Here is a 25,874-nt window from a genome sequence, read left to right on the forward strand (position 1 = left end):
AGTAGTGTCACATTTACTTACACTAGTGCTGATTTATTCTATTGTAAAATGTGATCAAAAACATCCATCTTTTCAAGAATAGCCATGGCATGTCATAAAAAGCCAACTGAATTACAATCTCATAAATAATAATATGAGGTGATTTTTGAGTATTAATTACTGAACTAATAGCTATTTAGTCACGTGTTTTTTCTTGTATTTTTAGCTTGAAATGTGACTTACTTACTTGTGAGACATAAGACTGCAACCATTATTTTAGTCCTAGACAGAGTCACTAACTCTTTGACACAAAGACCTTCCCACATGACTCACTAGTCACTTTCCAGTCAAGGCTGGGTGGTGCATCTGGCCCGCTAGACTATCTTTATGATAAGATAATGTGAAATATCTACTTGTCATATGAGACTATACTTAGACATAGCGGTGCTTAGATATGCTAAATGCAAATCTGCGTAATAACATGCTTACAATGAGAATGATATAATGCTGAGTTAAAGCAGTTGTAATGTTTAGGGGTAATACAGGTTAAGGACTTTAACCAAAAACTATAAAAATGATTCAGCTCTAAAAAATTGCAATAACTTATCTTAAAGATCCCATATAAATATAAATATATGAAAACATTTAACACAATTAGATTTTATCTACAGCTTATTTTAAATGACTGAAGATCAACATAACTCATAACATAGAAATTAACTTGCAACAACTTTGATTGTTTATGACAGTTTTTATGTAGAAAACATTTTATGGTTCTACCTTCACAAGTGAAGAGTTGCTGCTTTTCCTTTTAATTATTTTAATTTATTTGTAATAATTTTGAGCTTTGCACTGTTAGTTAGACAAAGCAAGCATTGTGAAGGTGTCATTTAGGGCTCTGGGTAATTGTGACAGCATTTGTCACTATTTTAGAATTTCGAACATTGATGAATAGAGATAATAATCAGCAGATTAATCCATAATGAAAATGATCATTAGTCGCACTCCTAATGACTAATGAAATATTTGAGCTCCCACTCAACAATTACAATAGTACATTTCACATTTTCAGAGAAGAACAGACACCGATGACATAAGAGATGAAAGTGATGAAAGAATTTGGAACTTTGGTACCTCTTGAAGAAGGACTTGTGGAGATACAGATGTTAATTGATTTGGAATATTCTAAAAAATATAGACATCTGAATTGACCATAGGTTGCAGTGAGGCAAACGTTAGTCACAAATAAGAGGATGTGCTGATCTAGAGATTACAATGATGAAAGAAGTTTGACTCTAAATGAAGCCATTATCGAGATAATTGCAAAAACGCAAAGTTGATTGTTATAGTGCCACAATGAGGTCTATGAGGGCATGAGTAGTGGGTGGAATTTGCGACATACGTGCCAATTTTGGTGAGTTTTCATCCAGCGGCATTTGCTGCTCAAACACTTTTAGCAAAGAAAGAAAGAAAGAAAGAAAGAAGAATCAGAACAAAACCAATAGGGCTCCAGCAGCTTCGCTGCTTGGATGCCTAATAATAAACAGTCTCTTAGTTGTCATCTGGTGTATTAGAAGTAAGAAGAGAAGTGGCATTTGGACAAATGGAGGCCTACACGTATTATTTAGCTTGAGCTGACGGTGTGTGAATCAACAAATCAATCATCAATCATCAAACAAGCAAAAACATGATGAAGCCAGACTAAGTTGTGACAGATGCAGACAGATGACGGCAGAAATAAAGGATATAATTGTTGTGAATTTTCCCAGATGGAAGGCGCTAATGCGGGACAGATGTTTTAAAAGCGGAGCTGAAATTGTCTTTTTTCTGGACAGATAATTAAGTTAGTGCAACTTAAGCGATGCAAATGAAAACTGTTGTTTGATAGCTTTAGCTAGAAGCTGGCCACCAAGAGAAGTACTGTGTTTCCCCTGTAAGTGGCGGAAAATATATAGTTTGATTGTAATTTCATTAACATGATTCTTCAGTGTGTATTTTGGCTTTGCTGTAAACAGAATTGTGCTGCTTACGTTCATGAGACAATCAGCTAATTTATTATCAATCAAACCATAACCTACAGCTGGAAGCTCAGATAAGCGAGCTAAACTTGTACTGCCCTAGAAAAATAAAATTTATAAAAATAAAACGGTACAGCATGGAAGTTCAGATCAGCTAGCTAAAGGTCACATTACTGCCCTGGTGAAAAATACTTTAGCCTACTGCTAACAGCATTATGATTACAAGACGTGTGGAGAGGAGCCTTGACCCTCACCTGACTATGCCTTTGTAAACTTCATGTCTTATGTGGTTTATAATGGACGGTGGTACAGAAACAGTGAGCTTACATTTTCCTGTTATCTGTCATTGGTCATACTTGTACTAGATGTGATTCGTATGTTAGTCCAGATGAGACAAACCCCCCAAGATGTAACAAAATTCATGATAACAGTATAGTAGAATAATGTATTACAGGAGTATGCCACATCATGTAGCACTTCATTTATTGATGTTGCTGTTGTTTGATGAACAATTAACAATAATATTAGCAATATGGTTTTACTGAATAATTAAGTAAGATATAATTTCTTATTCCAAAATTGTCCATAGGTGTGGATGTGGGTGTGAGTGGTTGTTTGTCTATGTGTGGCCCTGCGATGGACTGGTGACCTGTCTAGGGTTTACCCCACCTTTCGCCCAATGTAAGCTGGGATTGGCTCCAGCCCCCCGCGACCCTGTACGCAGGATAAGCGGTTGACGATGGATGGATGGATAATTTCTTATTATATCTATCTAAGAAACCATTTCTTGACTGGCTACTCTCTTTTGTCCTGTGTCGGCCACTGTAGCTATCTGAGGCACTTGGATAGCTTACGTTGTGTGAGGAGTTTTTTTGATATTTGTTGCAATTCACAACACTCACCAATAGATGTCACTGAAACTTTCACCTTTAAATAAAGTAAAAAATAAAAGGTTATTCCTTTGACTAAGTGAAGAGTTTCTGCAGTGTCACACAACATCCTTTAAATGTTGATAATAGCAACAACCGTCTTTGATAACACTGATGTTCAAATTCAGTGAGAGTCGATTAGAAAAGGTAGCTGTAAAGGAATCCAATAGGGTCCTGTGGGAGTAATGTGACACCCTCATATAGAGGTGCATGGTTTTGAAGTGGTAAAAGTTAAAACATACATTAAAAAGGATTATGAAAGTCACCTCATACTTTCATTTTCTTAGCAGCTCATCCAATTAATTAATTTAGTCACGGTGGGTTGATTTGAATATTTCCCTCAATATAACATTTACTCACACATTGGGATTTTAAAGAGTACTCTTCTGCACTTGGGTTAAAGCATCTTCAACCAGAGCAGTTCTGGGTTACGTTCAGAAGGGCAGGTATCCAGATACTGTTGGCTTTAAGCCAGAAAAGCAATTAAGGGTCAGGAGAAAATCAATATAACTTAATCAATACACAGGCTCGTGGGAATAGACAATGACATCTGTTGACTACAGATGGAAGGTTTGAATAACACAAGATGGCATAAATGGTGAGGAAAGCTGATCGTTCTATATACAGGACTTGACAAAGTCCAAAAGTAAAAAAGTAAAAACCAATCAAGTCAGAAAGAATTAACATGAGTCTATCTCTGGCTTCATGTGAGCTTAAAAGTCACATATTGATTTGTTTTTAAATACTAACTTTTTAAGGCATTTTCAACAGGTGGTGGCTATGTAGGCTTGTGGCAATGTAGACACAAGCTATATTTGGTTACACCAAAAATACTTGTTAGGAGGATAAATCAGTTGTTGGTTTTGCTCTTGACAAAGAGAAAAATATAGAATATAACCAGCTGAATTCTTTAACTGTGATTTTCTTATCAAAAACACTAGATCATCTAATTCAAGTGACAAATGTGCTGAGTGGAGACTTGTTAGTTTACATTCTGCAAATTGGCCTGATTCAGGGGTGTCAGTAACACTCTGTTGGGTGAGGGTAGTCTGAATCTTGTAATAACTTAAGGATTTTTTTGTGAAAGCAGTAGCTTTAAATTCAGCCAATAAAACATAATCCACAAGTGTAGCCTCACCAGGACTCCGGTCCCTCTCGCCGCGACTTGTCTTCTAAAATACACCCCTCTGACGCTTTGCGCGCCCAGGGCAGAGCAACCCAAGCTTTAGAGGCAGCTGTGACAATGTCTAACAGCAGGTGAGAGGCTAGTACACCACTGTCCCCTCTCAAAAGTTAACCAAAACTAACAATCATTTTAAAGTGTATATAGTGCAATTACAGCGCAGCATCAAATCCTCTGTTTCTGTCTCATCTCTGAGCAAACACAGCAGAAACGCTCAGGGACAATTCTCACTCTTGTGAGAGGCGAGATGTTGCAGGAAGAGAGCAGATTGTTGTGTAAAGTTCGGAAATAAAGGCTTGCTAGTAGTTCCTCTTTGTACACAACAAACTCCACTCCCTTTTTTCCACTGACAATTCCAAAATAACTACAACTGCAAATAACTCCCTTCAATTTCAGAGAGTTGTTTCTTGTTAAAAACAAAGGGTCTCCGGGAGTCACGCCGGTTCACGGCTGCAGTGGCTGAATCTATCTACTACACAGAATCCAAAACCAACTAGTCATTTCGACACCGAAATATGTAAAAATAGGGCCCAGGTTTAAAAATGCCAAAATGATCCTTTAATGAGCCCCCACACAAACGTACACATATTGAAATAACTCTCAGAGTAGTTCAGGTAATTTGTTTGATGTCCACTCAGTTCCATAAGAAGTCTTGTTTGAAGTTTTGTTTTATCAGCTGGAAGATGATTAGCGAGAATGAGATGTATCAAAACAGTAGAAGCTTCAATGAGCAAACAAGATGTAAACATACGGTACAGTAAATTCTATAAATAAATATTAAATGAACTATGTCTCTTCTGTCACTTGTAATCACGTATTAATACTTTAATTTATGTTCACATAACAAAAAAGGAACAAACACTGAACAATGCATAAGGCACATGCGGCTCAGGGGATATATAGGCATACAACACCGTGACGTCTCTGTTTTCTTTGTCTAGTTGCTGTTTTTCATCTTATTTGGAAGTGATTCCACCTCAAACTCCTCAAGAGGAACTATTTGTCCAAATAGTCAGCCTTCAAAATTACAATTCAAAATTATGATCCATTTAGGTAAATACTTACTGATGTGGTTTTGCAGCAAAAGATAATATGTAGCAATGTGTATGACAAACTATGACTATAATACTAATACTATGCTATTTATTATAATATTGAGAAGAAATTACAATGGCCAGAGGATATGAGTGATGTATTTGAGATTCTAGAAGTTAATTCACAACTTAGCTGTACTTTACAACCAGAAATAGCAGGGCAAAACCTACTTTGGCATGTATATGTAATCACAGTTTGAGTCATTTGACTAATTGATTCAGCTACGCTTGATCACTTCAGCTGCTCACATCCGTCTCATTAGTCTTTATATATAGTCTGAAAAGCATCTAGTTTTCCAGCTGGGGGACGGTTTGCTGAAATTAATGGAAGAGGCTCAAGAGTAATTACAAAAACACAGCAACATCTGATAATGACTTCCTGTCTAATTGAAGACCGACATCTCAATTTCACCAACAAATTACAGGGGAGAAGAGTTGGCAAACGTTTCACTTAGATTCAGTTATCTTTGTTAGACAGCTAACTGGCAATAGTTACAAATACTGTAGTTAAAGGGAAAGTGCCTTGTGTGAAAAGAATATCGCGGTTTATAGTCTTTGCCAGCAGCCCAAAAACAACTATTTAAGTCCTGATGGCTTCCTAAAGGAAGACAGACTATCAACTATCACGAGCAAAACACACAAAAACAGAAGTGAAATTAAGTTTTAACAATGATAACATTTCAGTCAATAGAATATATTTCAGTCAACAGAGCTTGTATTGTATTTCAAAATTGTGTTGACATAACAACGTACAAATGTTAAGCCAACCTAAAAGCTGTGCATGTGATTTAACATTCTGTTTAAAGTGATCGAATATGTGTTTCTTTGTCATTCACTAATATTTATTCGTATGGTCAAACTGTGTTATCTTTTGGTGCTTTGTGATGGCTTACAGTTTGATGGGCTGTTACTGGCCATCTGGTGTGCTCCAAAGATCCAGTAATGTGAAGCACCTCTTAGTGATGCTATTTTAACAAAAGGTTTCCAGCATGTCTCTTGTCAAATGGGAACTATATGACAACATAAAATACAGCAGGTTAGTGCTAAGTGTAGACACTGAGCGTGGAAAAGTTTTTCAAGTTGAAATGAGGGTAGCAACGGTGTAATCAGCTGCGCCCGCATAGCCTTCATTTAAATTGATTGTGTTATCAATGTTTTTTATTCGAAAGATTTTATTTATAAATACATATAATTCCAAAGGTCGGTAACCTCATATGACCGTGCTTGTAACCACTCTGTGTTGAGGGAAAGTGTGCAAGTGCGTGCCCACACACAGTCGTGTCATGTGCGCATTTCTACTGTGCAGCACCCCTAAGCGGAAATCTCTTCTCGTGCGTCTGAGAGAGACTGATTGTGATTTTTGAGAATTTGGAGGAAGCTGCTTTCTCCATCATGACTTCAGTACAGTGTAGCAACACAGAAACCCCTTGATAGCAGCAAATCAGTTGACTCTTCAGCTATTTTTCATCAAGAAGGCTCCAGGATGAGGGCAACCCAGGGCCAGTGACATACAACCAGCTTATGTCACTGTCTCTCATCCCTTATGACCCACTAAAAGAGTTCAATGCTTTTGAAATCCGTTTTACTATTGACATATGGTAGCCAGTGTTTGCATTCTAATCCTAAATGAGTCCCATGCATGTATGAACCAACAACCTCCACGTATAAAAGCAACGCTATTGTATTAACATTGTAAAAAAGTATACAATCATCCAATCAAAACAGATATCTATCCTCATTTTCATGCAGGCATAAGTCCTGTAGCACATTATGATTATTGAAACATAGTGGCCAAGTGAAAACAAAAAAGAAAAAACAAAATCCAATCATAGGTCACTACAGGTGGCATCTCATTTGGAGGTCTCATTTTGCCAGGTGACCAGACAAATATAACCCAAAATTTAAAATCTAACTTCAACCAAGAAATTCCATGTGACACAGAAATGTTAATGTAATAAATGTTTAAAATGTTGACTGAAAATGTGCATTTTTATAATGTCAAATTAGTTGTGATATTTTAGTTAAAATAAACAAGTGGAATCATGGTTTAGTGATGTGCATTGTTAGTGCCAATGTTTTTTTAATATAACCAACCTCTTTTCATTTTGTAATTAAAAGAAGGTTATTACTTTATGTCTTTGCTTTGGGAGAACAGTGCCTATTCCTGTTTTATCCAAATTCAATTCTGTTCATTTTACACTTGCAAAAATCCAACAATGAACCGTATAATACAGTGCAAAGGTTTAAAATATTTTCGGTGGTGGTTTGATTTGTTTTTAGTTTTCCTACAAATGCTCAATGTGATAATAATTTTTGGATTTTTGTAATGTTACGGTAGTGTATACAGTGTATATAAAAAACTTCTTATATGATAACAGTAGGCAAACCTTTTCAAATTATATTATTGGATATCTGATATAGAAAGAATTTTTTATGTTGTTACAGTCTTCAAAATGCCAAGCTACATCACTTCTGTGTTAGATAATTGTTCACTGCTGAATAGGATGCCCACATTAAGAGACAACAAAGTCATGGTGTCAACTAAGGGTTGATTTAATATTTACAGTGCAAGGACTTCAGTCAAAGCATACCTGAGAGGCAGAATGAGGTTTACAATCATAAAGGCGGTGATACACTTGACAATGGTCAGATTTCTAGTAAAGTCTTTCCTGTTCAATTACTGTATATTTACAACTTTTAGAAATGATCATGTCATGATGTTGAGACAAATACTGACCTCTACCGTAGCTGCTGTGCTAAGTCAAGCATGTAAAGTGTAGTGCAAATACGGATTGTACTGCATTATATTCAGTTGCCTTACTGTGCAGCTAAAAGTACTCCTGCTGCTGCAGTCGTCCATAAAGCTTGTAATGTGTGTGATCTCAAACAATCTGCTAATCTAGCAGGTCTGCTAAGCACACATTATAATGTTTTCGGAAATATTCGTGGAGGTATTTGAATCTATTGGTAATTAAGTGGTCAATATTTTAAGGATTTATCTTATAAAGTCAAGGAAAATGTGGTAACTTTTGATATTTTCCCTGATGAATGTGAAAATCAGCTGCCTTCTCTAGTAAACATAGCATCTCATGAATACACTGAGGATTCCCACACCCACACTAACGTCAAACTTCTCACCACCTTTGAGGACATGTTTGGTGACATTTAAGGACTCAAGAATGACATATTTCAAGGTAAAACATGATATCTGTCAAAGTATTTAGTATTTTTAGTTATTATTTGAGTCTTTAATAATCATTTTGTCAGGAAAAACCTGGTGAAATCCCTCATTTTAAAATCACTACAGTATCAGCACAGATTTCCATCACTTTTACAATGGATGTCATCTCTGTTGATCTCAAGATTTAGCAAATCCATTCACAGTTACTTAAGATAGACCCGAAATGCTGACGCTGAGCAGTCTCGTTTGGATGTTCACCTCACATCTTTTCATCTGAAAGAATTCTCTGTCATCCACCTTCTTGTCTTCAGTAGTAATAGCTTCCAAAAACTGCCACCATGCAGAACAAGCTGTCCTACAGAGGTAAAACACAGTTAGCAAAAAACTGTCTTTGAGAAGTCTGTTTCCCCCCTTACATCTGACTGAACAAAACAAAGGCACCTACATTCATGAAAACATCTTCTGCATAGTTGTCTGTGTCAGAATCCCACAAACACCTTGAAGACATCCTGAAAACATGAGAGAAGATTCATGTTTGAAGCTTTGAACTACTTTCAGAAAAACTACAACGCAATATAATCAAAAGGAAGTGCCCTGCACTATGATATTACCATTATAACATTTTGTTGACAATAAGTCAGAGAGAACATTCTACTCTGTGGTATTTGAGATATTTTGTCCAGCTCCATTTACGTACATGATATAGGCAGAATATTAGAAACACTTTTCAATATAAAACTACAGCCATAAAAATTAGTGAGTCAATACCTACCTGACACTCTCAATAAACATTGTGGGATTGATTTTAAGTTGATGTATATGTGTAGAGCAGAGCTGAGTCCATATCAGCTACTGGCTACTACTACTGAAATGGTTGAGTATATTGCTATTTAGAAACCATAATCACACAGTAAAAAGAAGGATTCAACTCAGGAAACGTTAGTTAAATAATGCTGTCAGCAGTGATTGATTGGAAATCTTTCCTGGAATTCTTAAATGTCTTCTTAATACTTTTAAATACACTGGAGTAAAACTTTTTGTGTCACAGTTGACAATATTAGTGCTGTAAAAAAAATACTGTAACAGAAGTGTAAATTCAAGCAAAATGCCACTGCAGGACAGTGGTGAGGGCAGAAAAATTGTATTACAGTAATACTGCCACTTGGGAATCCATTAACTGCACAATACACACACACATCCTCTAACTTGCTTTTATTATGGTAAAAAGGGTCAAACTTATATAATCTCTGGCTGCCCCTGTTCCCTATAAAACTGTCAGCAGAGCACAACATATTTTACACCTGCTTTACTCAGACAATAGAATACCTCTAAAATATAGTAGTGTACAAATTGTAACAGCTATTTTTTTCAGTACCAAATAATAACTCACTTGACTCCTTGTCCTCGTTGTTCCCCAATGACCACCTGCACAACAATCTTATATCTGTCAAACCCTGCATCTGTTGAGGAAGAGAAATTATCTCTTATAGTGTTGCAAACATGGTGCAGGAACAATACAGGTATGGGTATCAATATGCTAAATTCACAGTGTAGCATTTACTACTACTACTCATTTAAAACATTTTACTAGAAGGATGAATACTGGTGACTATACTGTAAAAAAAAATTACATTATACCCTTTTATTTAGCTTCATTCTTCTGGCTACATGTTTCATTAACTTCACATTGTACTTGTTTCCCTCCCCAAGGGATTCATCCTGCTTCTGCACTTCCAGGCCCCATTAATAAAAAGCAGCAGTTTGTTTCATAACTGGTAGGACCCCTTCAGTCTTTTGCCTTGAGGATAATTTCCAAGGCGATTTTGTTTAACCCAAAAAGACACGTTCAAATAACGATCATATCGCCATTTTACTGAATATGTATTCTGAATATTAAATCACTTCGGGTAACCATTTTCACTTATATTTGAGTAATTGTTTTGAACTACACTTTAAATATACAACAGTACTTGGATTCCGTGTCCTTCTGAGTTATAACACAAGAGAGGGAGAAGCATCACTCACTCTTCACTTTGCCCTTAATGCAGTCCGCCAGTGAACGGGACAGCTCTGGGACTTGCTCCGGGTCATACCGCATTCCAGACAGTTGCTCCCTAACAGTTTCCCGAATACACTCCTTCACGACGGCTGGCTTAAACCTGGAAGATTTTACAGTGAGCAAAAAGTCAGAAATTTTACTTGAATCAGTCACAGAGCCTGCTCTGTCAACTCATCGGCCTCTCTCATTAGGGATCATAAAGTTACAGAAATTGTTTTAAAAAATTATGTTATTATTATATTAATCCACCTACATTTGGCATTTGACTGGAGATATGTTTCACACTTTTCCTCACATTGTCCTTACAGCTATCGTTAGGTTAACTGACAGTCCATAAGCCTACTAACTAACGCTACAGTACTGACGCCAGTGCCGTTTGAAAACAAAACCCCAGACCAACGCCAGTCGTTGCTTTGCTAACATATAAACATATTGTTAGCAACAAACTCGCTGGCTAAAAGCTAACTTCACCTGCTAGAAATGATATTAAACCACTCTAACCAACTCACTTGTGCTGGTGATTAGGTCGTATGAGGTATGTGTCTGACCCCTCCATCGCATGTCAATAATGTAACTGAATGCTCGCTACAACAACAGAGAGGACATGAAGAAGGAAGACGGTTGCTAACAAGCTAATCTTAGCAGATTTGTATCCGTTACCATAGCGACGTTCCTAGTTTTCATAGTTTCCTGTTTCAAAATAAGAGTACGGTAAAGACGTTCGTACTGGACTGTTCAATGGTGTACTCTAAACCAGTGATTCGTGAGGTATTTATTTTAAGTTTATCTATTCCAGAGTTTTGTAAAGATCTTGAAAAGAAAGTTTTTTTTTATTTTATCAAATTGCCTTTTATTTCTGTGCTATTTTTCCTTCTGTTCAAAAAGACTGAGCTTCTGTTGAAAGTCAAACTACTACTTCTAAGATCAAAAATGAACTTTCATGCTTCATGTTTCATTCGGTAACATTTCCTCCTCCAGAATTTTTAATAATTTGTGCTTGGTGAAGTTTTCTCAGTGTTCTTACCATATAATTTTCAGTCAGTGTGAAAGGCAAATGGGAAGATGCCATTGGCAGCTCCATAAAAGGCCAGTAAGTAGAACTTGAAGATTATTTTGTCATACAGAGAAAAATATAAATAAAGACACACAGCTACAGTCATACAAGGAAGTCTTGTACAACAACTCAAGGACCTCTCAGTTTCTCCAAGATATTTCTCATATATAAGCTTGACAGAGATGTTGCCTAAAACCTACTACCTCAACCAAATTGCTTATGTCTCCTGCTACTGAATTTGTATTTCTGTCCTTATCCCTGATTTTTGAGAGGAACAAAAATCCCTACTTCGTCTCTTTATTCACAAGGTTTCTTTTCTGACAAGGAAAGCCTTTGATGTCATTTGCTACTAAAATGTCACTGTAACCTTGACCTTTTTTTTTTCATATTACCCCATTCCCTTTACTCCCACATGGATTAGTATTAGGTTTACGGCTAGCCTTAGTCCAGTATCCAATGATATAACACAGCAGATCCTATTCACTGCTGTCTTCATCATGATTTCAGAACTCCTCTGCTTTCAAGGCCTCTTCAACTGCAGCCAGGTCAGGCTTCAGGCGAATTGGCTTCACTTGCCTGAAAAAAGAGGCACAACATCGCTATGATTTCATAGATTTTATTTTCTGTCTTTAAAGATTAGTCTCTAACTTTGATAGCAGCAGGGATAGTCCTGGCACATTCTCTCCGTGTAAATCTCCCATCTTTGCTTGCTGTTAAGATAGGAAGATTGGATTTAAATCACACGTAAGTAGGAGGAAAATGGAAGAGATTTTCCACACTACACTGTACCAAATAAAATCAAAGTATCCAGTCCATTTTAAGTATCAAATATCACATATTGGCCAATTTGAACTTTCTGCATATTGTCTGCATCTGCAGTGATTCTGTTTCAAATGTAGGCTACATGATGATATATTAGAATCATTGAAGTTACTCAGTATGCATTCCAGATCAATTGTGCTTGTGTCAAAAAGCCAGAAGGGTAAACACTGTGTACTTTCTCATTATTTAGAGGACTGCAGGCCAACAGGAGGGGAGAGGTAAGCCTTTCATATCAGATAATAATGAGGCTAACGGTTGAACATGGTGTAATTCATTACAATCAGTATTGTTCATCACACAGGCCCTGATGAGGTATGAATGGCAAATTACAGTAATTGAATTACCCTATCTTCTAAATTAAACCTGCAAATTAAGTTAGCAAAGCATTAGACCTTAATGGTTTGTTACAATGAGATGCTGATAAAAAGTGTCTACATGCGTAGTTCACCAAAGGAGATTAAAGGTTTATGAGTTCATTATTTAATGTTAAGCATCATTTACTCTTGATAGCTGAGTGGGACTCAGGTTAATCTGTAAACAGCATCATATAAGAATGTTTCATTGCACAATCAAATCTAATAAACACTTTTTAATCTCTTTTTTCAATTGATTTATTTCTCAGACAGAAAAGAAGTTAAAGCTGGACTTGAAGTGAAAGTTGAAGTGGAACCATGCACAGGAGAAGGTGGCATACATTGTGAGGAGCTACTGTATATCTGTTTCTGTATATGGCAATGATAATGACAGTAGCTCAATTACAGGCCATCCTCTGCAAATTATTTTTATACATATTCTGAAAGTGCCTTCTATTTGAATAAAAATATAGAAGTTATTCTGCGACCCTGTACGCAGGATAAGCGGTTGACAATGGATGGATGGATGGAAAATATTAGTATATGTTTTCATTGCCTGTAAGACAGAGAAGTGATGCAGCATAACTGCAGGTAGCAGTGTTGCGTAATCTGGAAAACAGTTTCAGTTTCATTTCTCTTGCATTCTTTTAGTAGTTACTATATATTTCAGTCAATCCACACTAAGCACATTTCTTATGTGTATGATATATTAGTAAATTAATGATAATATCAGTCAGAGATAAGCGTCCTAGGGCACCTTAACTATCCAAACACAAGCAAAGCAGTTACATTTTCATTTCATGGGCATTCCCTTCTCTTCATTCAAGTAGACAGTCAAGTGACTAATGCTTTTTATATGATCAACATCTTCCTTAGCAAATCAAACTTGAATTTAAAATTTAATTTATATTGTAAAACCATTTTATATACAGTGTATGTGTAAAACTCGACTAGAAGGTTTCCACACTTAGGTTTCACTTTCCCCAAACTCTGTATTACAGTCAAAGTGATGAGTCATTTGCACACCTTGTTTGTGTATTGTACAGATCAGCTGTTAGAGTTTTGTCTCCTCTTCAGGACCTGACACCACTGACACTAACAGCATGGCACTACAGGAATGGACAAGTATCTTCAAGATTAAAGCAAAGAAACTTAAACAAGAGGACTTCTGGTGTCTGGGGTTTGATGAAAATCTTGTGCCTGATTGCCCAAACATGGGCTGGAAGCAGTACATCAGGAACACATGTGCAAGGTCAGTGTGCTGGACTACTGTTAATTACTTCTGTTAGTGTGTACATATATTATTCTATATGTTAGGTTAATATAAATGATCAGTTTTGAAAGTTTTGCAGCTAAACTGATGAAATGTGATAGGTACATTACTGGGATAAGAAGAGAGATAAATGAAAAATATGGCGATTAGAAAGGGAGGTACATAGTAATTAATTTGAGAACATCTCCAGCTCATGCGTAGTAATAGAGTAATAAAAGTAATAGGCTAATTTAATGAATATCATTTTCCAATCACATAACATTGTGACTCAAATGGCATGTGACACAAATTAAGTTTGCACAAACTACACCAATAAGGTACATTACCATGTAAAATATTTTATATTTAGGCTTTATGGACAATGCTTGTATTAATTATTTTACTGTAACATATCACACAATATATGCATTTAATGCAGCAATTCTAAACAAAAAGTCATAGATTTAATAATAACATGCAGGCTTCTTGGCTTTTTATTGCACACATGAGACTAAAGCAGTTAAAATCAGAGAGGTGTTGTGTGCTTTGGCCTTGATCTAGAAGGGCTGCTATAAGTTTTGCAAACCACCAGGTGTCACTGTGTTGCATTTGAAGCCCCAAAGTTATGAATAGTTGTTTTTCTTTTGGCACAAATAGAAAGAGAGCCCTAAAGCTTCTTATGGTTTCATCTGCTCATCACTAGTAAGCAGGAAAGAGGTGACGTCAAATGGCTATATCTCCTCACATTTACTTTTTGCACTGACTTCAGTCTTTACAAACAACATTAATTAGCCAGAGAGTCAGTACTTTTTAACCCAATATCATTTCTTCTTCCAGATTATCGCTGCTTCCAAGTATTGTGTCTATAGCTAAAACTTGACTTTCCATCGTAACTTTGGTTGGTTGTCATTTTGTTAAAGGGACAATGCAATACTTTCTTTAACTTGCGTCTTCTTTCATTTTAAAGGTTCAAATGCACCAAGTGTGGAAGGGGCTGGCCTTCTAACCGGGTGATGGTGGTCTTCCACATGTGCTTGACACGCGGCATTGGCTTTGTCAAGGTGAGGTGCTTCCGTCAGAACTGCAAGATGTGCGACAAAGCTCCAATGGAGACGCCTAGCATCAGCTCCGAGAACATTGACATCCTACTGGAAAATCTGGTGGAGAAGATAAGAATGAAATGCTACCATGAAAACCTGGGCAGAAGGAACAGGCCTAATATAAGCCTGGATGTCAAAAGTCCCCATGAGCCTGCTCATTGTGAGGCCTGCATTCAAGGCATCTGTACGAGGAGTTGAGCTTGTGTTGCTTCTATTAATTAAAGCCATCTATTAATTTAAAAACGTATGTCATAGTTGCCTCAGACGGTCTTGTATTTATTCCTGAAGTTTTTATTTTATTTTATTAAGAGTTTTAATGATGTTTTATGCCTAAACTCCTATGAGAAAAGCATCAATTGTTGTAAGTTAGTATATGTATTCTTGTTGGTGCTCAGTTTTCTGTAACACATTTGCTTGTTGCTCAAAACCATTAAGCAAGCCTTGAAACAGAGCTGTAACTGATAAATAAAGCTTATACAATCAGTAAATTAAATGTCTTTGTGATTTGTTTTGTGGGTATTTTCTGTTTTCAAATAAATTCTGTGAATATGTGAAATGTTTAAATAAGGCACTAAATGAGAGAATGAAGGCCTGTCCGTGAATGCTGACACTTAAAGCATGTATAAAGGAGTCACTAAGGCAACTGGTCTTTAAACAGTAGAATACTTGGACATGTGCAGGTGAGCATATCAAAAAATGGAATTTTTTATTACAGTAGGTTTTAACTTTCTTATTAATGGTGTCAGCTGGGTGCTAAAGAGTCTATGGCACACAGAAAGTGATGCACTACATTTCTGACAGCAGCGATTATGAGCGGTTTGTTGGAAATACATACAAGAACTGCACTGTCAGTCACAGTGAGGAATGTTTTTATATGCTTAACATCTGTCGTAGTGAAACAAACGTGCGTTCCTCACTCCATTCATAGTACTAAACTAGACCCGAAACTTAAGGAAACCAATTTTCAGCTTTTAGGTTTCATTTTCCTGAAACTCTCTCTATTGGTAGGCTCAAAGTCTTTCAACCTAAGGTTGATAAGCCAGTCTAACAAGTTGTCTGTGTACTGTACAGATCAGCTGTCAGAGTTTTGTCTCTTCTTCAGCCACCGGCATCATTGACACTGACGGGATGGCACAACAGGAGTGGACAAGTATCTTCCAGATGAAAGCAAATATTCTTAAACAAGGAGATTCCTGGCATCTGCAGTTTGATGAAAGTATTGTGCCTGACAGCCCAAACCTGGGATGGGAGCAGTACATCAGGAACACAGGTGCATGGTGAGTATGCTGGACTATTGTTAATCACAATGGTTGGTGTGTGTATTTACAGCATTGTATATGTCAGGTTAGTATAAATTATGGTATAGTGGATGCACTATAGGTTTATTAAGGTTTGTGTGTGTGTGTACTATGTGTATTTGCACCACTTAAGTTGAATGGAAAAAAATCTGTTCACATAGTCAGACTGTGGTGACTCACGTCTGATTTGGGGACAAAAACTGGCCCCGTCAAGGTAAACCATTCCAGTTTAGGGTAAAGACTTGTTTACTGATTAAGATTAGGATAAGAGTCAGGTTAATGGAAATTAATGCCATCTACAGTGTGACAAAAGCTGTGTTATTTGGGAGTTAAGAGTTATCTTGAAAGAAGAAATAATCTCATTGGCTAAGCTATAGGTTTTAGGTTGGCAACACTTAAATGGCAGAGAAAGAGTTCTGGTTTCATAATGTAATCAGGAGGAAGGTGACTTCACATTGCTCTGTCTCCTCCTATTTACCTTATGCATTTGTATCTCACCATGTTATTTAGCTAGAGAGTCAATCACTTGGGTCAGCCAAAAGACATGTAAACTCAATCACATAATGTCTTTTACCAGATTGTCGCTGCTTCCAAGAACTTTGTCTATAGCTAAAACTTGAGTTTCCATCGTAACTTTGGTTGGCATTAATTTTGTTAAAGAGCCAGTTTAGACTTTCTTTACCTTCAGCTTTCATTTTCAAGGTTTGACTGCAGCTGGTGTAAAAGAGGCTGGCCTTCTAACAAGGTGATGGTGGTCTTCCACATGCGCCTGGTAGACAGGCAGGGCGTTGTCAAGGTGAGGCGCTTCCGTCAGAACTGCAAGATGTGCGACAAAGCTCCAATGGAGACGCCCAGCATCTCCACAGAGAACATCGATATCCTCCTGGAGAATCTGGTGGAGAAGATAAGAATGAAATGCTACCATGAAGACCTGGGCAGAGGGAACAGGCCTTTTATAAGCCTGGAGGTCAAAAGTCCCCATGAGCCTGCTCATTGTGAGGCCTGCATTCAAGGCATCTGTACAAGGAGTTAAGCTTGTGTTGCTTTCAAGTCAGCCTTTCTTTCATTAAAAACAAATAAATCATATTTGTCTCAAGCTGTTTTGAAGATTTTTTTTAGTTTTAATGATGTTTACTGCACTGGCGACCTGTCCAGGTTGTACCCCGCCTTTTGCCCGATGTCAGCTGGGATAGACTCCAGCCCCCTGCGACCCTGTACGCAGGATAAGCGGTTGACGACGGATGGATGGATGGATGGATATTTACTGCCTGAGCTCATACTAGCATCAACTGGCAGAATAAGACGCTTCCCCATGTCATTCAGCTTCATTTTCTTGCTTCCTCTAAATATTTTTTCCTCAACAATCAGACAACAATCAAGTACATGTATGCTTTCATGTTTTTGCTTGTTGGCAGTCAGTTTCTTTAACATATTAACTCTTTATCTCGAAAGCATTAAACATGCCTTCAATCAAACAGAAATGTAATAGATAAATAAAGCTTGCACGAGCAGCAAACTAAATGTATTTGTGATTTGTAGTATGGGTAATTTGTGTTTTCAAATAAATTGGTCAAATGTATTTATTATTATTTAATATGTAAATATGGAACTAAATGAGAGAATGAAGGCCTGTCAAAGAATACTGACACTTGAAGCACGTATAAAAAAGTCACTAAGGCAACTGGTCTGGTCTGAATTTTAGTCCATGGTACACAGAAAGTGATGCACTACATGTTTATGACAGTGTTCAGCAATTTGTTTGAATTAAGAGATAAACAACAATTTGAAACAACAAAGAACAAGTGTCACACTGTCTCAAAAAAGGGATACTGGCAGGAGGTATGGGGATTAAAGCATTGTGTATTGGAGCAGAGTTGTGCAGCCTGTTTAATTTTTTGATGGACAACATTAATATAAAACAAAAAAAGGGTTGGCTGACACAGCTTGAGGTGAGGCCAGAGAACATATGTTTCAGGCCACCCACTGCTTATTTGCGTACAGTTGGCAGGTGTGACACTGCTGCCGCTGTGGTCATTTGTCACCATCTGCAAGTCACACACTTCGATACAACCCATTAACTGTGGGTTATCTGTGTTTTGTATGAAACCACTTGCAGGAAAAGTAGCCGCCTTGCAGAGTTTTCCATTTCCCACATCATTTGCCAGGACTTTGTCCACATCACGCTTGGTTTACAGTGGCGCTATGTATATCTTTTTCACTAAGGCTGAATTTAGTCTAGCAAGAGTTGGTTTGCCAGGTAAGTGGTGAGTCTGTCTTTGTTGTCTGGCAATGGTTATTTATGGATAAGATCAGCAGAATTTTTAGAATCTAAATAGACTGTCTACATTTTAGATGACTGATACAATAGACAAATAAAAGTAAATGTTCTCATAAAGCAGTGTGAGGATTATTCTGTGTGTTCTGTGTGATACTGAAGAACTGCTTTCATTTGACAGCTGTAGAAAGATAAAGACTAAATCTTGACATCATGAAATCCAAGGACATTATACTGAAGGTAAAGTAACTTCTCCTGCTGCACATTCTGTATGTTATTTCTAAGACTAAACACAGCATCAGTTCTAATAGACTGTCTCTGTAACTGATAACCTTTTCTTTAATAGTGAATACCTAAATACGTAAATGGTTTTAATATTTTAGGTGCTTAAATTGAAACAATTGTTGTTCTATTTTAGTGTCTCCCTCCATCAGTCAGGCCCACTCTGGTCATGTTTGTCATTCTCATACCAGGTAAGCTTTTGGGTAAGGACTTTTAGGCATGAGGTCTTCCTCACATCAAAAGTTATTCTCAGAAACATAACCAACAAGGTAGCACCAGTAACGAATCATGAAAGCACAGAACAATGTATACTGCATGAACAGCTGAACTATATATATTGTATGTGCCATATTGTCAAGCCAAATACTGGAAGACTGGAAGTCAATCAAAATCCCAGTGCTTACTGGCAAACTAAAGCTGAGCACTTTGTAAGTTGCAGGTCTTCTGTTTTGTTGAAAATCACAGGAGCCAAATCATGTTTATGACTGGACTTATGACAAATCTCCTCATCAGGTGTGTGGAGTGCTATTCAGATGAACTGCTCTCAGCCAAACCAACCCGCCCTGCTGAATGCTCTAAATCCAGTCTTTAACCTGAGCGATATACGACCTGTCATGAACATGACAACCTGCACCAACATCTTTACAGACTTCATCATGTATGGGATACTAGGAGTGGTATGTTGCAGATGAGTGGACTGAGTGTGTATATGCATTGTACCCTTTATTTAGCATTTGGCACTTCTCTTAGAATGAAATTCCTCTGATGTATAGTACATTTGGCAAATCACTAATAAGTCATTTATATACAAGGAGGAGCTTTATAAATGTATAATTTAGTATAATACATTTAATATTGATAAACAATAAAGAGTCACAAGAAAACTGACACATATCATTCTCCTGTCTTTAACCAAATGTTTCCTCCATTAAACAACGTCTTTGTGTTGCTGTGCTCCACTGAGACTTCCTTAAGGATTCGTGCTGTCCCCCAAAAAACACAATAGGTTAAAGTATCTTGTCTTTCAGGATGAAAAGGCTCAACTCTTGATCACTTACATTTGGCTTAATTATGTGAGTAGTGTAATCCTGACAACTGTGGGATTATTTTTTGTGAATTATGTGATTGTTACTTATGGTATACCTGCTCTGCGTGCTGATGCCAGTTTTGTTGTTTCAGTGGTGGATAAACGAGTTTATCAGTTGGGACCCAATCACCTGCGGAACCAGCAGGATATCTCTTCCCAGACAAAAGTTTTGGATTCCAGATGTTGTAATCAATGAATTGTGAGTTCCATACTATATATACTCTATATAAAACCAGGCACTGTATTTACAGTACATACAACACACTCTTACAATACTTATTTGTGAAGGATAAGGCTGGTATTACACAACATTTTTATTACTGTCAACAAGTCCCAAGAAAAGACCAAAACCAATGATGTATTAGTCCGTATCTCAAAGCTCATACCAAACTTCACTCAAACAGGAATAAATTGTGCATTTTTTCGGACTCTTTTCAGCAGCAGATTAATACACATTTGGTGGTCTAGTGAGTATTTCGGGCAGCAGCAAAAAGTGACACATCTAAATTCTGAAATGCAAACTGCGTCTCTCCAAAGCACCACAGAAAGCAGGGCTCTCCACTGCTAGGTCCTTTGACTCTATTGTCTCTGTGATAAATTCAATGTAAAGTATCACATAGCAGCTGAACCTAACATGACTGTGCTTTGTACAACTTACTGACTAGTTAGCGCAGCTGTATATCGTGAAATTATTTGAAATGATTGGCTTTGATGGGAAGAACAGATACCCAGTCTGGGCAAAGGCCAAAAATGTGAAGCCAGAACTTCTTGTTTCCTCTGCTTTATGCTATAATTTAGAAATAGGACCATGCTCTCATATTGCAAACTTTTCACTCATAACTCCTCTGCTGGTTCCTGTCTTGCAGTATGGATGAAAACACCGCTCCCTTTGTCCCGTATTTGTACGTGAATAGCAATGGTATGATAAACGATGCTCTTCCAGTCAAAGTTGTCAGCTCCTGTAACCTCGATATCTACACTTTCCCCTTCGACATACAAAACTGCACTTTGACTTTCAACTCCTACCTGCACTTCGGTAAGGCACTTCACACAATGTCAGTTTTGGTCAAAAGAATTGGAAATGTGACCGTAAAGAGGCAGTAAGTAAGTTTTGTCCCTTCTGTAAAAATAATGCATGAGGGTGCCTTTTTTGTGCTTATTTTGTACCACGGCCACTTACCAAAGGAAAAAGGAAACAGACAAATAATCATGTATTTAATAAACGTTTGTGTGCAAGCCAAAGTTAAACTATAACAAAAACACCATGTGACGTGTGATACCTTAGGTTCACTGTGTCTCTGGACAAAGGTTTTATTGTTAATGCACCATGACAACATCTGTTGCATTATGAGCCAATTTCAGTTAAGTCATTGAAAATTGATTCACCTGTAGTCTATGCACAATCACAGAGAGTTTCAGAGGGGTCCACTGTTTCTAGCTTTTTTTCAACATTTTTACCCTTTTTGTCAGGAGTTTGGAACAACAAACATGAATAAAATATATATATATATAATCTATGCAAATTTCATGAATAATAAATAATTAATTCCTACATCTCTCTAATGTGGATATGTATGTTTATCTGCCTTGACAATTACCGGATGGTAGATTTCATTGTTAATCTCTCCCCAGCGATGGACGTAAAGATTTTACTGGGCACGTCTGCAGAAAACATCACTGAAAACTCCAAGATGGTGATGACCACCATGGGGGAGTGGGAGCTGCTGGATATCACCTCCCACAAGGACGACCCAGGACTTGATGATAGTCAATACATTGATGAGCTTGCATTTCATGTAAGTTGATTATAATGTCTTAAATTGACAGTAAGCTGCATTTCACGATTAGATTGTAAGAGTGGATAACTGGGTTAAAAGCAAGCAAACCTATATTGTGAAATTGCATTACAGTGAAGATACTATGGGCCGAATTTACTAACACCCTGAATAAAGAGTACAAAAGTGTGCATGTGTTCCAAAATATTGCATGTGTTATTGTAGTTACCTATTGTAACCTTAACTAAGAATTAATAATAATAATAATAATAATAATAATCTTTATTTGTAGAGCACTTTTCAAAAACAAGTTACAAAGTGCTTTAACAAGTGGAAAGGCAATAATACCCAAAAAACAATAATACAAAAACAATACAAGATAAAGAAAAGAAAAGACTAAAATACACGTTTAAGATAAATATAAAATTAGTAAAATAGAATAAAATAAAAGGGATAAAATAAAGTGAAATAAGATCGGGAAAGGCTCTCCTATAAAGGTATGTTTTATGAAGGGACTTAAAAGAGTTCACTGACTCAGCCGACCTGATTTCCTCGGGCAGGCTGTTCCAGACAGAAAACGCTCTGTCCCCTTTAGTTTTCAGTCGAGACTCTGGAACAGACAACAGACCTCTGCCCGAGGATCTCAAGGTACGTGCTGGTGTGTATGGGACTAAAAGGTCACTAAAAGGTCACTAAAGTCAATTCTAAAACATACTGGGAGCCAGTGTAATGAAGCTAAAATAGGAGTAATGTGGTCATATTTCTTTGTTCTGGTTAAAAGCCTGGCAGCTGAGTTCTGGACAGTCTGGAGTCGATCAATAGATTTTTGGGTTAAACAGGTGAAAAGGCTGTTGCAATAATCCAGGCGTGATGAGATGAAGGCGTGTAAAATGGTCTCGGTGTCCTTAAAAGTTAACATAGATCGAATTTTAGCTATATTTCTAAGTTGATAAAAACATGATTGAACAAGCTTTGTGGTGTGCTGCTCGAAATTTAAATTACTATCAAACCAAACAGCAAGGTTCTTTGCCACTGGCTTAATGTGATTTACTAGGGAACCAGCAGATGGCAGTATTTGATTTGCCATCTGCTGGGACCCAATGACCAGGATTTCTGTTTATTGTTATTGTTTATTGTTTCTGAATTACTGCGTAGATGACAACAGGTGCAATCACAATGGAGGTGGCAGTATTTAAATGAGGGTTTTGCGTGTTTTAATGGTTTGCACCATGTAGAGTCAGGAAGGAAAGTAGCCACTGCGTAAAAAAGTTATTTTTTTCATTCAGAGCATCCCGAATATGTGGAAATCGTATATTTACCTGCCCGTCCTGTGTAAGATTGCACAAAGTACTTGGTACAGCACACCTGAAAAACTGCTTTGGGAAACCCTAGCAGAAACAGATACAGTATCTGTCCACTAAATTGGACATTATGCATTGCTGGCTATATTTCAAATACAATGAACTATTACTGATTACTGTTTTTCTTGAAAATACTTTATGTGCACTAACCTTTTTGGATGTAAATCAATGGATTTATGTTATTAGAATGTAAAACTTGCAGTTTTTGTAACAAAAACAATATTTTGTGCAGATTAGTTCCATTATGTGAGTAACATGTAGTGTGTTGCAGCAAGTAATAGAAAGACATTCAGGAGAGTGGAGCAAATTCCATCAGCAAGTAAGGATAATATTAGTGGCAGTGATGATGAATGGCTGCCAGAAATAGGTGGAACCCCAAATGCTAGCAGCAGTGATAGTGGAGCTGAGGGTGCTGAGAAAGAGAGGCTGAGAAGTCAGAAGTGAGGTTCAACGTTTTTGCATTGCATTAAACTGTATTAGAATATGTTAAAATATGTAACCACATTAGTTTAACAGCCTTAAAAATATAGTTTTCGCATACCATATTATTTTATTCGTTTGTTAAATAAATATTTCTGCAGTTAAAACCTTAGGCGCATGCTGTCCACCTTAGTGGACATTTAAAAAACTCCTTGAAAAATTTGTTTGAAAAAATGATTTTTATTTTGCATGCCTAAAGAGCAATAAAAACACATAGGAACAAAATCCTGACAGAGGCTGTCATAATTCATGCATGAAAGGGCTAAAACAACAGGGAAATACTTGATGTCTTTCCATTTTCACTATGACTGACGATTTCTCTAACTCAAAATTGCACTGTATGTTCGTTTAATCATCATTACCCTTTAAATATACAGTTTTTCAATTTCAAAACTGAACAGAAAAGGTGCCTGGCGTTTTGCTTTATTCCCTCTGCAGATCAGAGTGAAGCGCCGGCCCACCATGTATGTGGTGAATCTCCTGATCCCGAGCTGTTTCCTCATCACAGTGGACCTCTTCAGCTTCCTGTTGCCTCCCCAGACTGTGGACCGATCCTCCTTTAAGATGACCCTGATCCTGGGCTACACAGTCTTCCTGCTCATCATGAACGACCTGCTGCCTATCACTGGAAACACCATACCTCTCATAAGTCAGTTATCTATTGAAACCTGTTAAATCTGTAGCTTGCTTTTAAATGTGTTTTTTTATTCTGCTGTTAATCTAGTTGTTACTAAGAAGCATCTTTAGACATACATATCTCACTCGGCTCTCTCTGCCAGATGTGTTCTTCTCTATCTGCCTGGCTCTGATGGTGGCAAGTCTACTGGAGACTATCATCATTACCAATCTGCTGTGCGGCTCTGCTGACTTCCCTCCCGTCCCTCGCTGGGTCAGGGTGTTTGTTCTTCACATCCTTGGCTGCTTGGTACGGCTTCCTCCAAAGCCCAGAGATCTAGAGGACACAGTTATCCACAATCCTGCTGCACTAGGTATGACTAGGTAGACTTGGGATGTGGTTTTACACAAAGGCAAAACTATTCATGCAGTCATGTGCATTATGAGGTGCAGAAAGTCTGTCTTGTTTGCCTGTCTCAGAAGACTAAGGGATTGAGGTATACCGTTAATAGGTAGTTTTATGGTGGTTAAAATTAATTAGAAAATGACTGAATATACAAAGTACATCAGATGGATCAACATGATGGTTGTCACACATACACCACGTTTCCCTTCCTTCAATTCAACATTTTTCCTTTAAAACTAGACATGAAACCTGTGTTGGCACAGCAAAAAGCAGATGAGAGGCCTCTCGAGGAGAAAGGTCCAGCGGTGGAGGGGAAAGCCTTTCAGGAGCTGATGAGCCTGGCCAGGGACCTCCAGGCCATCCGCCTCCAAGTGGAGCAGCATCTGGGTGGAAGCCAGAAATCGGAGGAATGGATCCAGGTGGGTTTCGTCATAGACCGCCTGCTGTTCGGCATCTACCTCCTCTTCATATCAGTCAGCTTCATTACCATCATCATTATCTGGGTAAACTCATATGGTCAGTAACTACCTGCTGTATGCTTTAAGGGGCTCAATTTCTGCAGTATGTATGTATGTATGGAGTGACTCAAATGTTTTTGGAATACATGATTTTTTTATTTTGATTTGATTAGATATTTATACAAACTCCAAAGTTATTGCCTAGTTGTTAATAATAATGGAAATATTATCACTATTGGACATTAAATTATTACTATATTGCCTATAGTTTAAACCCCTTTGTGTTATGATTGAGGAAACTATTTTATACAAATAAAATGACTTGAAGAAATTCTTTTCAGTTTTCGACTGACATTCATTTCTAACATAATAATCATGTTCCAATTGTTATTTTTATTGATTTTGTAATTTTAATGTCAGTTTTGAATCCTATCATTGACAGTCAAGAGCCAACATAATTAGAAAATGTAGTTATCTGCTATCAATGGCTCACCCAAAAGAGAATATAACAATGAAATAAATCCTGTAAGATAAATAGCAGCTGTCATTTGATCTATATATAGTAGGCTATGATTATAATTTTAACAAAAATCCCAACAAATGCCATGCCTTTACTGAATATATAACCCAATTTTTAACCCAATCTCTAAAATTATGAAGAAACTTAAGACTGTTTTTAAAAATCAAAGCAATAAACATTTGTCTAGTTGGTGAATAAATAATTTGGTAGAATAAAAATGGTATAGGCCTACAACATGGCCATAAGTATGTGGACATTTAATCACAAGACTTTGCTGCAGGGATTAGCAAGTT

General features: G+C 37.2%; 4 protein-coding genes across 7 annotated transcripts; 3 read left to right on the plus strand and 1 right to left on the minus strand.

Annotated features, from left to right (window-relative positions):
* Window positions 1-7,738: 7,738 nt before the first annotated feature.
* Window positions 7,739-11,109, minus strand: dynlt2b (dynein light chain Tctex-type 2B). 2 transcript variants are annotated; one of them, XM_046050598.1, is made up of 5 exons: window positions 10,953-11,109; window positions 10,410-10,543; window positions 9,775-9,844; window positions 8,830-8,893; window positions 7,739-8,739 (listed from the first exon to the last, which is right to left on the minus strand). In XM_046050598.1, the coding sequence occupies exons 1-5, from the start codon at window positions 10,997-10,999 to the stop codon at window positions 8,692-8,694; spliced, it is 363 nt and encodes a 120-aa protein (XP_045906554.1). In that variant the 5' UTR covers window positions 11,000-11,109; the 3' UTR covers window positions 7,739-8,691. The 2 variants fall into 2 exon arrangements, with proteins under 2 accessions (XP_045906554.1, XP_045906555.1); XM_046050599.1 differs by lacking the exon at window positions 10,953-11,109 and adding an exon at window positions 10,697-10,881.
* Window positions 10,650-15,512, plus strand: LOC123971642 (receptor-transporting protein 3-like). 3 transcript variants are annotated; one of them, XM_046050593.1, is made up of 6 exons: window positions 11,109-11,211; window positions 11,482-11,533; window positions 12,510-12,537; window positions 12,942-13,016; window positions 13,750-13,924; window positions 14,892-15,512. In XM_046050593.1, the coding sequence occupies exons 5-6, from the start codon at window positions 13,776-13,778 to the stop codon at window positions 15,220-15,222; spliced, it is 480 nt and encodes a 159-aa protein (XP_045906549.1). In that variant the 5' UTR covers window positions 11,109-11,211; window positions 11,482-11,533; window positions 12,510-12,537; window positions 12,942-13,016; window positions 13,750-13,775; the 3' UTR covers window positions 15,223-15,512. The 3 variants fall into 3 exon arrangements, with proteins under 3 accessions (XP_045906550.1, XP_045906549.1, XP_045906553.1); XM_046050594.1 differs by lacking the exon at window positions 11,482-11,533 and having other exon boundaries at window positions 10,650-11,211; XM_046050597.1 differs by lacking the exons at window positions 11,109-11,211; window positions 11,482-11,533 and adding an exon at window positions 12,224-12,241.
* Window positions 15,513-16,080: 568 nt separating this feature from the next.
* On the plus strand, window positions 16,081-17,418 carry LOC123971210 (receptor-transporting protein 2-like). The gene is made up of 2 exons (XM_046049915.1): window positions 16,081-16,301; window positions 17,025-17,418. Exons 1-2 carry the CDS (start codon window positions 16,153-16,155, stop codon window positions 17,353-17,355), a joined length of 480 nt encoding a protein of 159 aa, XP_045905871.1. The 5' UTR covers window positions 16,081-16,152; the 3' UTR covers window positions 17,356-17,418.
* A 1,392-nt stretch (window positions 17,419-18,810) lies between these two features.
* LOC123971281 (5-hydroxytryptamine receptor 3A-like) lies at window positions 18,811-25,167 on the plus strand. Its single transcript, XM_046049999.1, has 10 exons — window positions 18,811-18,837; window positions 19,016-19,070; window positions 19,393-19,556; window positions 19,908-19,952; window positions 20,059-20,165; window positions 20,833-21,002; window positions 21,599-21,762; window positions 24,021-24,231; window positions 24,362-24,556; window positions 24,853-25,167. The coding sequence occupies exons 1-10, from the start codon at window positions 18,811-18,813 to the stop codon at window positions 25,125-25,127; spliced, it is 1,413 nt and encodes a 470-aa protein (XP_045905955.1). The 3' UTR covers window positions 25,128-25,167.
* Window positions 25,168-25,874: the final 707 nt, after the last annotated feature.

This window comes from Micropterus dolomieu, linkage group LG05 (assembly GCF_021292245.1).
Source record: "Micropterus dolomieu isolate WLL.071019.BEF.003 ecotype Adirondacks linkage group LG05, ASM2129224v1, whole genome shotgun sequence".
NCBI lineage: Eukaryota > Metazoa > Chordata > Actinopteri > Centrarchiformes > Centrarchidae > Micropterus > Micropterus dolomieu.

Bases quoted from the DNA above. Each gene is read 5' to 3' on its own strand.
- dynlt2b (XM_046050598.1), bottom strand. From the start codon at position 10,999: ATGGAGGGGTCAGACACATACCTCATACGACCTAATCACCAGCACAA. The intron at 10,544-10,952 runs GTGAGTTGGTTA...AAAATCTTCCAG, and splicing joins CGACCTAATCACCAGCACAA to GTTTAAGCCAGCCGTCGTGA. The intron at 8,894-9,774 runs GTGAGTTATTAT...TCATGTTTTCAG, and splicing joins CAACGAGGACAAGGAGTCAA to GATGTCTTCAAGGTGTTTGT.
- LOC123971642 (XM_046050594.1), top strand. From the start codon at position 13,776: ATGGCACTACAGGAATGGACAAGTATCTTCAAGATTAAAGCAAAGAAA. The intron at 13,925-14,891 runs GTCAGTGTGCTG...TTCATTTTAAAG, and splicing joins ATCAGGAACACATGTGCAAG to GTTCAAATGCACCAAGTGTG.
- LOC123971281 (XM_046049999.1), top strand. From the start codon at position 18,811: ATGAAATCCAAGGACATTATACTGAAG. The intron at 18,838-19,015 runs GTAAAGTAACTT...GTTCTATTTTAG, and splicing joins CCAAGGACATTATACTGAAG to TGTCTCCCTCCATCAGTCAG. The intron at 20,166-20,832 runs GTGAGTTCCATA...CCTGTCTTGCAG, and splicing joins GATGTTGTAATCAATGAATT to TATGGATGAAAACACCGCTC.
- LOC123971210 (XM_046049915.1), top strand. From the start codon at position 16,153: ATGGCACAACAGGAGTGGACAAGTATCTTCCAGATGAAAGCAAATATT. The intron at 16,302-17,024 runs GTGAGTATGCTG...TTCATTTTCAAG, and splicing joins ATCAGGAACACAGGTGCATG to GTTTGACTGCAGCTGGTGTA.